This window comes from Microcaecilia unicolor, chromosome 6, assembly GCF_901765095.1.
Source record: "Microcaecilia unicolor chromosome 6, aMicUni1.1, whole genome shotgun sequence".
Taxonomy (NCBI): Eukaryota; Metazoa; Chordata; class Amphibia; order Gymnophiona; family Siphonopidae; genus Microcaecilia; species Microcaecilia unicolor.
Window position 1 is genome coordinate 176587177 of NC_044036.1, and position 15009 is coordinate 176602185.

General features: G+C 45.0%; 1 protein-coding gene across 2 annotated transcripts in view; it reads right to left on the reverse strand.

Moving 5' to 3' along the window:
• Positions 1-15009, reverse strand: part of STAB1 (stabilin 1) — a 299279-nt gene that overhangs the window by 156918 nt on the left and 127352 nt on the right. For both annotated transcript variants that reach the window (XM_030205497.1, XM_030205496.1), the window contains exons 29-33: positions 13422-13552; positions 8394-8505; positions 6317-6394; positions 5577-5678; positions 445-555 (exon numbers count right to left, since the gene is read on the reverse strand). In XM_030205497.1, coding sequence (XP_030061357.1) covers positions 445-555; positions 5577-5678; positions 6317-6394; positions 8394-8505; positions 13422-13552 — 534 coding nt within the window. The remainder of the gene's footprint in view (positions 1-444; positions 556-5576; positions 5679-6316; positions 6395-8393; positions 8506-13421; positions 13553-15009) is intronic.

Consider the following 15009-nt stretch of genomic DNA (forward strand, 5'->3'; position numbering starts at 1 on the left):
TGGTGCTGTAATCCTAAATGGTGTCTGGTGACCCTGTGGGTGTTACCGATTTCAATTATGGCCATTTTGGAGATTGTTCCTTCCTGTCACCTGTTCAATCCACAGTTGGAGTTAAATTCAGTGAGGAGGGTCTAGGAGGCTTGGGGTGGATTATCTAAACCACAACATTTTGCTCACTATTTAAAAAAATGAAAGGAAACAAAATCGAATTCCATTTTTGAAATTTCCTATTTGATTTCCAACAAAAGCACATTACTAGCACATCCCTACTGGGCTACTAGGCCCAGAATATATATATATATATTTTTTTTTTAACTTGTCTTTTTAACATTTAAATCGTCCCTGCTTCTGCAGTCTGTTATGCTAATATACAAATACAATCTGAAGTACAAATATTGAGACCTGATACAAAACAAATGTAGAATGAGATTCAAAAGACTTTACCAGCTGTTGGATGTTTGAAGCATTACAATACTGCCAAACCGCCTCGTTTCCTGGAATGAAAATAGTGTACTTGGTTTCTGAGGACTCGAGGTAATCAATCAACTGATACTCCTGCAAGATTGAAAGCAGTGTTAGAAAGTCCAAGCCAATCACTAGTGGGTTTCACAGAGGTATGTGAAGTTTTGTATTTCAAACAAATATACTCCAATGTTGGGGAGGGGGTGGGGGATGGTCCGTGGATACATCAAGTTGGAAAGAAGAAAGTCATCTTGACATATAGAAGCTAATTCCCATATAAGGGGAAACATACAGGTCAATATTCAGGTGCCACAGTCAGTATTTTTTAAAATACTGGCTGCAGTGGTTAAAATCTATCTGGATATTTAGTGCCACTATCCAGATACTGGTTGATGCTGAATATCTAAATAAAAGTGGTCAGCGCCGGAACTTATCCAGGTAGTAGCAATATTCAGTCTTATTTCAATAACTTAGGACAGTGTTTTCCAAGCCTTATCCTGGAGTACCCCTTGCCTGTCAGGTTTTCAGGATATCCACAATGAATATGCATAAAGTTGATTTGCATACACTACCTCCAGTACAGGAGTGGCATAGTGGTTAGAGCACTGGTCGTGATATCCAGAGGTGGCTAGTTCAAATCCCACTGCTGCTTTTGGGATTTGATTTTGGGCTAGTCACTTAACTCTCCATTGCCTTAGGTACAAACTTAGTGTAAACACTTCCCAAGCCGCTTGGCTGTGCTTCGACTTTCCCAGACCTGGGCCCAACTCCACATCAGGTTTACTAGGTAACTCTGGATACTTGGCAGTTCAAACAATACCAAACCAGTCAGAAATTTCCAGTATTTAATTAGGAATAGTCTCTTCCCTAGGGCTACATGCTTCCCCGGGCTTAGTAAATAGCTCCAGCACTCTTATAGCTTCAACTAAGCAACAAAAAGGAAAACAAAAAAAAACAAGCTCTTTTCCAACAGGCATTAACCCAGCCCTGAGTCCCACAGTCCAAATCCTTCCCTCCCTGAGTTCATCAAATCCACTAATCCTTGGGCAAAAGTTCCAGCACTTTCCCCAGCAAAAAGGTTCCCAAAGCCCATTCAGCAAAAAGCTCCAAAGTTCTTTCACACAAAAGTTCCCCAAAGTTCATTCAACAAAAAGGGTTCTGCTGCGCGCTTCACACTCACCCAAGCAAACCTTCACCTCAGAGCAACCTGAGGAAAGGGGACCCCCTTCCATTCATACCAGCCATTAACTCCTGGCATCCACCCCAAGGGTCATGATTGAGCCCAGGGCCAGAGGGAAGCTACTTCCCCGGGAAACCCGCTCAGATACTTCTCTGGGCTTTTCTCTCAATGAATTGAATTAACCGGTTCATCAAGGTTGCTAGCAGGCCCTGAGATTGCCCCTTTTCCACCCAGGCTAAGGCAGAAATATCCATGGGCTCTACCCTGCATTCCTTCACCCACCTCTTTGGCCACGGTAATCACCTCCTCAGGCATCCATTCCATAGGCTCTGTCTCCCCCTTCTCCCCAGCTGCTCCCAATCTTTATCATGAGCCTGCTCAAAAGCCTCCTCCTCATCCCCCCCTGGGAACCTGGGAGTTGTAGTCTGGTTCACCATCTCTAAGGGAGTCTGGTGGCTTCCTCTGGGAGTCAGGGGCCTTGCAGCTCTGGTTAGCCTTTCTAAAGGGCTCAGGTGATCCTTCCTAAGGATGCTGGGATTGGTAGTCCCTCCATTGTTCCCACCCATGCCGGCCTTTCCAGCGCCCCGGTCCGGAGTTCTGACTCTTGGATCTACCTAACCCTTCACAAGTGTCATATTAGATTATGAGCCCTCCATGGTCAGGGAAATACCCAGTGTACCTGAATGTTACTCACCTCGAGTTACTACTGAAAAGGTGTGAGCAAAATCCAAATAAATAAATTATATGCAAATTTCTTTCATGTATATTCATTGTGGATATCCTGAAAACCTGACCAGCGAAGGGTACTCCAGGACTGGACCTGGGAAACACTGACTTAGGACAGCCGTCTATCTGTCCTAAGTTATCTGAATATAAGACTATTGTCACTATCCGGATAAGTCCTGGTTCCATGCACGCTCCACCCCAGTACTATCCACATAGTAAGGTGGGCTGTAAGGATATTCAGAGGCACTATCCCCCCAGATTGTAGAAATGGTGCCCAAATTCAGGACCCAAGGAAAGAAGAACTGAAGCTCCAGTCTACACCTTTACTTAATACATCTACTGCTGTGACTTGACTGAGATATTTCAGATCATAGAAAACCGACTGAAAGACAATTGGTCTAGACCCCTGATGCAGGCCATTAAGGCCGAAACACGACTTATGTCGGGTCGTTTTTTATTGATTTGAATAAAGACCTTGTTCAAGAACACCATCTGAGAGAGGAATTTTTGTTTGCTTGTCTTTTGTTTTTCTTGTGGAGAGGTCACCTTCTGTAGGTGTTGGCCCAAATTCAGGTGCATTCCAGAGATGCACACACAATTTAATTGGCTGAGATGTTAACCATTAGATGCTAACAACCAATTTTTGACATTAATTGGCACCAATTAGGATTTGCAAGAGCATCCGTCTGTGTACTATTCAATAACGCTGGGCACCTTAATTCCATAGCGCAAGGGAGGGTTAGGGATGTTTCAAAACGTTTTGCACAGTCTTACAGAATGATGGGTCTCCATGCTCAACTTGGGCACCGGGATTTACACTAGGTTTCAGCAGCTGTAAGTCTGGCGCCCAGAGTTTAAGCGCTGAAATCTGTGCTAAGCGCACTTAGGGCCAGATTCTATTTATTTATTTGTTACATTTGTAACCCACATTTCCCCACCTATTTGCAGGTTCAATGTGGCTTACATAGTACCGTAAAGGCGTTCGCCAATTCCGGTATAAACAGTTACACAATGATGTTATGGTAGATTTATAGTAGTAGTAGTAGTAGAATGAGGTTCATGTGGAACAGACATATTAGGGAATCGTATAGAGGAAGAGTTATGTTATGTCCATTACGTGCTTTGGTTTTGTAGTGTTGCAGGGTATGCCTTTTCGAACAGGTAAGTTTTTAGTGATTTCCAGAAGTTTAGGTGGTTATATGTTGTTTTCACGGCTTTTGGTAATGCATTCCATAGTTGTGGGCTTATGTAGGAAAAGCTAGATGCATGACGCCTGAAAACCCCGTGCGGAATAAATTCCCACCCAAGCTTATTCTGTAAGTGGCACCTATATTTAGGTGTACTGTATAGAATATGCTTAGTTGATATACATTGAGGCATATTTTCAAAGCACTGAGCCTTCCAAAGTTCCATAGGTTTCTATGGAACTTTGGAAGGCTAAGTGCTTTGAAAATATGCCTCATTGTGTAAATACCAGTACGTAGATTTAGGCGCAGAGGAGCATATTCTATAACAGTGTGTATAAATTTTGGAATGACCATTTCCCTGCCCATAACCACGCCCTTTTTGGCTGTGTGCATTAGAATTTAGGCACAGTGTGTCGCAGAATATGCTTAGCGAGTTGTGTGCGTAAATTCTAATTATTCACAATTAATGATCATTAATGTTCGTTAAGACCTGTTATCAACACTGATTAGCTTGTTAAGCAAATTAAGTCACATACATTGTTATAGAATACGGTTGGATTTCATCGTGGAACTCTAGGCGCGTTATATAGAATCCAGGGGCTAACGGTGATCTTTTTTGGCGCCCATTTTTGAGTGCCATTTATAGAATTTCCCCCCTTTCTAGATATAAACTCAGAATAAGCCAGCATTTGTCTAGAAAGCAGGTGCGGTCATTCAGATAAGTGCTTCTGAATATTAACCTGATAGAAGCCAATTTTAACACAACAAAAAAAAGCACAAAAGGGTCTGCAAGGCTGGAACAATGGTACAATCTTTAATAGAAAAGATCTGACATAGGCTATGCACCTGGGAGCAATTTATGAAGTCCACTGCAGTGCCCCCCTAGGGTGCCCGGCTGGTGTCCTGGCATGTCAGGGGGACCAGTGCACTACGAATGCTGGCTCCTCCCATGACCAAAGGGCTTGGATTTGGTAGATTCTGAGATGGGCGTCCTCAGTTTCCATTATCGCCGAAAACCAGGGACGACCAGCTATAAGGATGACCATCTCTAAGGTCGACCTAAATGTTGAGATTTGGGCGTCCCCGACCGTATTATCGAAGCGAAAGATGGCCGCCCATCTTGTTTCAATAATACGGGTTTCCCCGCCCCTTCGCGGGGACGTCCTACGAGGGCGCCCTAAGGAAAACTTGGGCGCCCCGTTCAATTATGCCCCTCCAAGTGAACTAGGCATCTACCTAGGATGTCACAAGTCTGGGGTACAGCAGGTACAACAATCATTGGCATGCAGCCCTACAGCAAAATGAGAGTGGTTAGCTCAGAACCTTGAACATGTGTGTTTGCTCAAGGCTCTGCACCAGCCACTCTCACACTGCTTAAGGGCTGGCCTGATGGAGGGTAGTGAGTGGTGGCAGCAGCAGTGCAACTCCAGGTAGGATGGGAAAAGGCAATGTTGGGCAATTTGAATGGTAGGGAAGGAGAGAGACTGGACATTTGAGAGGGGGAGGGGAAGGGAAGGGGAGAGGATGGATGCTTGGGAATGTAGGGGAGAGGAGACACTAGACACAAGAAGGGCCATAAGGAAGGGATGGGACAGATGCTAGTCACCTGGGAGTAGGGATTGGGAAGGGTCTCGAGCTGCACTTGGGAGGATGCACAACTGAAGATTTACTGAAAGCATTAGATACCCTTGGGTCAACCCTAATCCCAATGTCTTATATTATGTAATCAGATAGGTCTAATCTTATGATTCTAAATAGCTGTTTTTTAGTTTTAGTGATATTTTAACAATAACTGTTAATATTATTCATATTTAATATTTCTTCAGCAATGTGACAGCGCTGTGTGTAGTAGGGGTTTGAGATCCACATTGTGGGGGTGACGTAACAATCTGCGTAATGATGAAAGAAAGGTGAAATGACTTACTCCAGAGTCAACCAGGGACGGGTTGTGATAAAATCTGAACCTCATGCTGTAGTTTTCATCTCTCTGGTCTCTAACCAGCGAATGAAGCTTTTCTTACCTGGAGTGATTTCTTAAAACTGGTGAATGAGGGAATCAAATCCAGTTGTTGGCGTAGGCCAGGGCGGGGTGGTGGGACATCTCCTAAGGATGGTATCAAAACCTGATCACACAAAGAAAGGCTGTTATGAAAAGAAACCACCAATGACATCCTGCCAAATTCCTGTGAAGTGGCTGACTATTTTTTGTGCAGTGACCTGGATTGTCTAGTGCACAAGATACTGGGCCTGACCTGGTATGGCAGTTCTTATGTTCTCGTGGCAAACTTAGCTTCATCCAATGTGATATCAGAATATTATTTAACTGGAGGCTTCCAGGAGTGCAAAAAGGAGGCAAGATCACATAAAAATTTTCTATAAGGGGTCTGCTGTATTAGCTCAGATTGCAGGCACTAAAAGGCAGAAGATTACAGCAACTGGGCCTCCAGGTTTTTTCATTGTAGATGCACTTTTGAGATTTTTAAAAAAGATGATTTTAAGATTAACTTCTTGGATGGAAATGTTTGGATTTTCAGCCAATCCACTAATGAAACCTGTTGGACTTTTCCCCAGTAGATCTGATGAACATTCAACAAAAATCCAAAATGGAGGCCCAAATTCGAGGGAATCCATTTCCATTTTCATTCCTGAAGATTTCATCATTCTGCTGGTTCTTCAATTTAGGTGCAAAATCCCCTCCCCCCCCCAAAAAAAAAATCAGCCAGACATCTCTGCAGTCCGATACACAGAGTTCTTGCCTTACCTTGTTGATGATGTAAATAGTAGCATTGATTGCAGGAATGTCACCTATGAGAACACTTGCATTCTGAATGACGACAGTCTGGTGGAAAAGGAAATAGCACCATGAGATACCAAGCTCAGCTATATAGCCTTGTCCTAAAACTGCACACTCTGTATGTGGCTTTAAGTAAGCACTTTGTTGCAAAATGTACCTAATATTACTCACATTATAGTGAAGGCATTCCCAGGGTGAGATTAGATTAGGGAAGGTAAATTTATGCATAATTTAATTGAAAAAAATTATCATCTAAAAAAGTGGATGCAAATCCCTGTGGGAACTTTTACTGTAGGCAATTTTCAAAGTAAAAGTACATTCTTTGGGATTTGAAGCAAAGACAATTTTGGCCCAAAGGATTTTTGTTACCAGCAATATCAATTCTTACTAGTAATTCTACTACTTATTTCATATCATTGAATTATGGTTAGCTAATAATTGGCTTATTCTGAATTCATCTAAGTCAGTCACCATTTAGTTTTCTAATCACTCTATTTGTCCAACTCTATCTCCTGTCCTGTCTGGGTCACCTATAACTAGTTGACTCCTTCAGATATTTAGGTATCCTAATTAATTATCAGCTCTGTTTCCAATCTCATATTTCTGCAATTGTAAAAACCTGTTTTTTACCACCATCAAATTTGTTCATTGAGATCTCTTCTGGATATTTCAGATTTATAGACAATTTACCACACATTCATCACTTCTTGTATTGTTTATTGTAATTCTACTTATGCTGGTCTTTCAAAGTTCTCTATTAAACATCTTCAATCCATTCTGCATTCTTCGTCATTTAAAGAAATATGTTTGGATTTCCTCTCATCTTTTTCAACTTCACTGGTGGCTCATGAGGTATCGCTATCAATTAAAGATACTCACATTAGTACACAGAGCTATTTTCTCAGGTCTTGCTACAGCTATAATTCCTTACAAACTGATGAACCATCTATGTTCCTCAAATGAATCTCTTTTCACTCTCCCACTGCTTTCTCGTTCTTGACGCAATTCTACATATACAAGTGCCTTTTTCTACTTGGCCCATGCTCTTTGGAATTCCCTCACATGTTCCTTGCGTGCGGCACCTAACTATAACCTATTTAGGAGTGCTTTTAAAACATACTTGTTTGAGTTAGGGTGCAAGGTTGACCAGGTGTGCATCATTTGGTAACTGGTTAGGTCCCTCTTCCTTTTATGGTTCCCCCCTCCCCCAGCATCCTTTTGCTTTCATCCCCTCTAACCCTCATTCCCCTTGATCCTTCCTTCATGGTGGTCCCACATCTGTTGTTGTATATGACTGTGTTGCTGCCTTCTCTGTAGGCTATTCTGTCCTTTCACGTAATGGAGCTCTGTTTCCGGGCAGTTGCTGCCTTTCTTTTAATTTTAAATGTTATTGTTAACTGCTTTGATATGTTTTCTAAAGGCAGTATATCAAATTTTAAATAAATCATAAAACACTACTAGATGTATGCAGTGTTGCACACAAAACACGTATGAGACAATCCCTGCTCAACAGAGCTTACAATCTATTCAAGTCAGACAAAAGGACAAATAAGGCATTAGAGAATGATTAAAACAAACATGGGTATTGAACAGGTGAATAGGGGGTTAAGAGTTAAAAGCAGCTGATTCAGGAAGTCTGTTCTAGGTGTACAGTGCAGTAAAATGAAAAGAAAAGGAGCTTGGAGTTGGCAGTGGAGGGGTAGGGTACAGATAAGAATGAGTTACCAGATAAATGGAGTTCCTGAGGAGGGGTGCAGGGAGAGATAAGAGAGGAAAGATACTGAGGAACTGCAGAATAAATGCACTTGTAAATCAATAAGAGGAGTTTGAACTGTATGCGGAAATGGATATGGAGCCAATGAAGTGACTTGAAAGAAAGGGGTTATGTGAGTGTAGTGACACTGGTGGAAGATAAGTCATGCAGCAGAATTTTGAACAGATTGAAAGGGAAAGAGAAAGAGTTCAGTGGAAGCCCCGTGAGAAGCAAGTTGGAGCAATCTAAGCATGAGCTTATGAGAGTACTTCTAAGTCAAAAGTCACTTACACCATTGTTGTTTCTTATCTCCCATTTCGTACGGGGGTTAAGCGAAGATAGTTCCTGCCCATCGTATTGCTTGAGCTTATCAATTGTAAAGGAGCCTCGAAGGAAATGTGCTCTGGGTAGAGAAAAGACACCTTTGAATTAAGTTGAGAGAGCTTAAACAGTTTTAATTTATCTTAAAATTTTTTGCATTTGCATCTTTATTGGTTTCAAAGTAGTGAACCCATAGCCAAGAGGTGGAAATGTTCAAAACAGACAGGAAAACAAAAGGGGGCTGCACCCAGTGTTCATAAGCCAATAAAATCTTACAAACTTTGGAAAACATGATGAGAAATCTGAAGGAGTTTTTTCAGTTTTGCCGCGTTCCTTCATAAAAATTCTGTGCAGTTTCCACCAAATTCAGATTGAATTTAGAGAAAAATCACCAAGGATATCCATGGAAAATTTCAGCAAATGGTTGAATTCACTTTGAATTCCAGTGAATACATGTATATTTTCCCCTGGGTTAGGACATAAAACAACAACCATAGGAACCATTGTAAGAAGCTTAGGGATTCCAATCCTTTCCAAAACCAGGGCCAGCCTGACCACTAGGCAGACTAGGCATTCACCTACAGCAACACTACTATGGGAATGGCACAAGACTCATTGCAGCCTATGTGGGATGTGTGGAGGGAGGGAGGGAGAGAGAGAGAGACAGGCCTTGGAGCGGGGAGGGAGGGGGGCCTTGGAGCTGGGTGGGGGGCCTTGGATCTGGTGGGTGGGAGGCCTTGGATCTGGTAAGTGGGAGGGAGCTGGGCCTTAGAGCTGGGTGGGGGACCTTGGATCTGGTGGGTGGGAGGGAGCTGGGCCTTGGAGCTGGGTGGGGGGCCTTGGAGCTGTTGGGTGGGAGGGAGGGAGAGAGAGAGAGACAGGCCTTGGAGCAGGGAGGTACAGGGCCGGTCTTAGGGCGAGGCGACCGAGGCGACCGCATAGGGCCTCACGCTCAAGGGGGCCCCGTGCAGCGCACCTGAAGTCGCCCCGCCCGCCCAACCTCCAGTCCCCCCTCCCTCTGAATTTTGTTACCTCGTCGTCGACATCGGAGTGGCCGGCAGGTAGTAGCAGCAGCCGTGAAAAGCGTGCGAGCTGCTGGGCGGCGCTTCGGGAGCCTTCCTTTCCTTCGCTCAGCTCTGGTCCCGCCCTCAAAACGAGGGCAGGACCAGAGCTGAACGAGGGAAGGAAAAGGAAGGCTCCCCTGAAGCGCCGCACAGCAGCTCGCACGCTTTTCACGGCTGCTGCTACCTGCCGGCCGCTCCGACGTCGACGACAAGGTAACTTAAAATTCATAGGGAGGGGGGACTGGAGGTTGGGCGGGCGGGGCGACTTCAGGTGCGCTGCGCGGGGCCCCCTTGAGCGTGAGGCCCTATGCGGTCGCCTCGCCCTAAGACCGGCCCTGTACAGGAGCCTGTGCTGGGAGCCTTATTTTACAAAGGCACATAGGTGCCTATGCTGCCTTTATGAATAGACTTAAAATAGGTACCTTTTTGGACTTCCCAATAGGTGGCCTGTTATAAAAACAGGCCAGTAAGTCAAAGGCCTTGTCTATTGCTTGTGTTGGTAATGTAGGGATGCTATGACTGCAGCACTCATGGCCTCCAGGCAGGTTTGTGGGGAAAATCCCAGACATTGCACAGCCATGAAACCAACTGACTGAACTCAATGCAAATATACAGGACTGGATTTCTATTATTACTTATTTAGATTTTGCTCACACCTTTTTCAGTAGTAGCTCAAGGTTTACATTCAGGTACTCTGGATATTTCTCTATCCCAGGAGGGCTCACAATCTAAGTTTGTACCTGAGGCAATGGAGGGTTAAGAGACTTGCCCAAGATCACAAGGAGCAACAGTGGGATTTGAACTGGCCACCTCTGGATTGCAAGACTGGTGCTCTAACCACTAGGCCACTCCTCCACTCCTTTCCTAAAAGCTATAGACAATGGGGGGGGGGGGGGGGGGGGGGGGAGGGGGGGAGAAAGAGGGATAGGGGTGGAGACTTCAGTAGAAAGAGCTGCTCTATTCTTTGGCCATTCCAGAATATACCTTATTTACACAAGTGACAAAAGGGATGGTAAGAGGAAGTGTTTCAGTGCGCTCTATTACACCCCTTTCCAGCAGCTATTCCCCCCAGTGGTGTAACCACGAGGGGGCCTCACCTCCTCCCCTACTTTGGACAAGCCCCCTCCAAAATTTCAGCACCAGTCGAATCACTGGCAGAGATTCCCAAGTCCAGCCAGCAAAAGAGGCCCACTGCCCGAGCCCCCTACTGTGATGTTTGGGCAGTGCGGAAGTCAGCAACATGTTTCAGCTGCCAATGTCGGCACTCCCACTCATGCTCAGTTCAGGCATTTGAAAAAGCCAAAACCTCCTGCCTCAAGTTAGGTCAGGACAGTATATTGCTGTTATGGTATTCTCTCCTGACCTGAAGATGAAAGAATTAGTCTCTGAAAGCTAGTCAAAAATGTATTAAAATTAGTCCAATATAAAGGTATCATCTTATTTTCCATTTTGTGTTTTATTTGTTTTTATTAACCTTTTGTTAACATAGCTACCACATTACTTTATCCTAAATTAAAAATATAATTCTTTTTTCTACCTTTGTTGTCAGGGGATTTTTTTTTTCTAATTCTGTCTCTGGTTTTTACTTTCATTTGCCTTCTTTTAACTCTCTTTCCAGGGTTTCCAATCCATTTGTCATTTATTTTTCTCCTCCCTTTTCTTTCAGTTTTCTTCAATTTATTTTTCTGCCTCTCTAGCCAGATTTAATTCATTCTTACCATCCAGTCTTTAATTTATCTCTTTTTACTTCATCTACCTACAGCTTTCCATCTTTCCCTCACCTTGGTTCTCTCATATGTCCCTTCCTCTTATCGTCCAGTCTTTCCGTAACTCTTTTCTCTCCCCCTTTCCATCCAGTGCCGCCGCTCTTTCACTCCCAGTCCTTTCATCCAGTGTCTCCCCTCTCTCCCGATCCTTCCATATAGCATCGTCCCTCTTTTTCCATCCTTCCAGCATCTTCCTTTTATCTCCCTCCTTTCATCCAGCTTCTCCACTCTTTCTCTCTCTCTTCCTTCCAGCATCTCCCATTTCTCTCCCCATCCTTCTACCTAGCATCTCTCCTCTTTCTCTCCCTATCTTTCCCATTTTTCTTTCCCCATCTTTCCATCTAGCGTCTCCCCATCTTTCTATCTATTTATTTGTTGCATTTGTATCCCACATTTTCCCACCTATTTGCAGGCTCAATGTGGCTTACACAGTACCGTGATGGTGATCGCCAATTCCGGTATGACAGATACAGAGTGGTATGTGTTGAAGTTCATGGATGACAGAACACATTAGGTAATCAAGGAGGAAGAGTTAGGTTTTGTCCAGTTCTAGTATTAGTGTGTCTTTCTCACCCTACCCTTCCATTCAGCATCTCCCATTTTTATTTTCTCATCCTTCCATTTAGCATCTCCCCTCTTTATCTTCCTACCCATCCATCCAGTGTCTCTCCTTTTTCTCTCTCCATCCTTCCAGCATCTCCCCTTTTTCTCCCTCCTTCTAGCCATCTCCTCTCTCTCCCCATCCTTCTATCTAGGGTCTTCCCTTTCTTTCTTTACCCTTCCATCCAGCATCTTCTCTCTTTCTCTCTTCATCCTTCTATCTAGTGTCTCCCCTCCTTACATCCAGAGTCTCTCCACTCTCTCTCCATCCTTCTGTCTAGTCTTTCATTCTCTATCCTTCTATCTAGTGTTTCCCTTGTTTCTCTTGTCATTCTTCCGGCCAGCATCTACCCTCATTTTCTCCCTCCCTTTCATCCAGTATCTCCTATTTCTCTCACTCTTCCACCCAGTGCCTCCCCTTTCTCTTCTACCCAGCAACTTCTTTCTCTACCCCTTTTCTATCCAGCATGTTCCCTCTTTCTCTCCATTATTCTAGACAGTGCCTCCACTCTCTCTCTCCCCTTTCCATCCAGTGTCTCCTCTCTTCTACACAACAACTTCTTTCTGTCTCTCTCTCCCCTTTTTCATCCAGCTTCTCTTCTTCTATCCATCATTTCTCCTCCTCCTTCCATTCAGCATCTCCTATCTCTCCCCAAGAAAGAGAGAGACAGAGAGAGAGAGAGAGAGAGAGAGAGAGAGAGAGAGAGAGAGAGAGAGAGAGAGAGAGAGAGAGAGAGACTCCCCCACCTTCTATCCGGTGTCTTTTCTCCTCTGCTTCTCCCAAAGAGCAGCAGTGGTGACAAATCAAGAAGAAACAGGTGCGGGGCTAAAGTGTTCAGGCGAGCACTGCCTGCTCTGCTGGTCCTCTGCCCTGAAACATGAAGTGACATCAGAGGGGGCAGAGGACTGGCAGAGCTCATCTATGTATTCTGCATCTGCCCACATTTAAATCAGGGTGTGCACATTCATATCTAGTTCTGATATGGAGAAGTCCAATAGAAATACATTTGTTCACCCTCTCAAAGTCCCCTTTGGAAGTTTCCATGTGATCTATGGAACAGAAATATACCATCACTCCATGCATGTCAGATATGGGTGCATGGATGCAGGGGCGGACCAAGGCAACCTGTCGCCCCTACCTGTGCCCGGTCTGGCATCTCCCTCCTTTCCTCAACCTTCTTCCCAGTTCCCCAAATTTACCTTATTTTTTTACTTTTCCAAAAGGCAGCAGCAGCAGTGATTCCCATAGGGTGCCCTGTTGCAGTGTCGCTGGCACCGGCCACTTCGCTCTACTGCGCGTCCCGCCACTGAGGAAACAGGAAGTTATGTCAAGGGGTGAGCCACAGTAGGGGGAAGAGGCTGGTGCCGGTGACAGGGCAGCATATGGGAATTACATGGAGAAGAGGGTTGAGGAGGGAAGGGGAGTGCTCCCTGAGTCCCTCGCTTCAGGTGGCCTAATGGTAGGGCCACCACTGCATGGATGTTTCCACATGAAGTGCACTGGAATCCTATATGGATAAAACATCGTACTATGGAAGATCTAGAGTCAGCAGATATGCTCTTCACACCTGACTAGGAATGGCAGTGTGTAAGGCTTCAGCCAGAAATCTTCCACCTCTTGGCTCAGATTCTTCACAGCGGCCTCAGATGGCACCAGGACTGTTACATTACTTCCCTCCGGGATTGTGAAGAGTGATTTCTGTTTTCCAGACATGAAAATGGACAAAGGAAAACAATTTGTTTAATGTATTTGCCTATACGAGCAACAAATCACAGACAGAGATAGAGTGGGTACACTCATGCTCTCTGCCAATGCATGCCACCTGAGTCCAGTGCACAAAAAAACTGATAAGAAGACAAGTTGGAGCACCCCAATCTTCACCCCCCCCAATATAAATACCTCGATTAAGCCATCCCACTAGTATAGAACTGCCCCCGGACATCAACTACCCCCCAACACCATATCCCAATCCACCCAGGGACTAATTTATTAGGTGGATCTACTGGGCTGGGGCAGGAGTGGTCCTAGTTGCTCTTGCCCTGGCACTGCTCCGGGTACAAAATGGTGTTGGTGATCCCCAGCAGTAATCTTATGGTACTTCCACTAGGGGCCAATATGCTATAAAGGAGGGATTGAATTTATATAGCAGATTAACCTCTAGTGGTAGTGCCACAATACTGTTTTGAAGGGTTTTGAACCTGGAGCAGTGCTAGGATAGGAGTGGAGTGGAGGGGAGTCGTCCTGTCCCAGCCCAATAGACTGCCAGGGTGACCTCCAGTTAAATGTTGGGAGGGGGAGGAGTCAGCAGGTGTGGAACCTGTTAAGGAGGGTTGCTCTGGGGGTTTTCTGTTGGGAAGGGTTAATCTCTGGGGGAGGGATGCTTATCTGGGTGTGGGGGACTTGATTGGGGGAGTAACCAAAGAATGGATCAGACTGGAAAGGTGCTTGCATTGTGTGTGTGATGGTGGTGGGGGGAACGGATTAGAGGAAGGGAGCTTGTGTAGGTTGGTGGGCAGAATGTTTCCTATCATGCACAGTGGCTATACTATTGGCAGTCATGACAGCAAGTGGCACCATGGCATCATTCCACGTGCTGTCAGTATCAGCCATGCCCTACTACTGCCCATGTCCTACCTGGTCCAAACCACCCACAATAAGCTGCTTGTGCAACATTTTTACTGTGTTGGCTGGTTTTAGTATGTGGTAGACATTAACACAAGTGTGTGCTAATGGCTACTATACTCTTAACACCCATGCTAACTGCTTAGCACAATTTGGTAATCATCCTCCATAACTGGAAAGTGCTAAACACTTGATTCACTACGTCTGCAGGGCCAGCTTAACTATTGGACCAAGTGGGCACTGGCTCAGAGCACTAGAAATAAAATGCACCAAAATCTCCATCCTCCAGACTCTGACATCACTGTCAGTGTCCCCCCTGGTCCCACCTCCATTCCTGCAGATCTAGCATCATCCTCTCTCCTTCCATTGGTCTATCTTCTCTCTCCCTCTACTCCCCCCTCCCTTCATGTTTGGCATTGCTCCTCTCCCTCCCCTCTCTTGCAGTCCTGCAAACTTGCCATGGGTTGCCAGCAGAAGCAGCTTGAAGACAGGCTGCCATCAGCCAGCCCCTGGGTTTTCCCTCTGTCATGAAC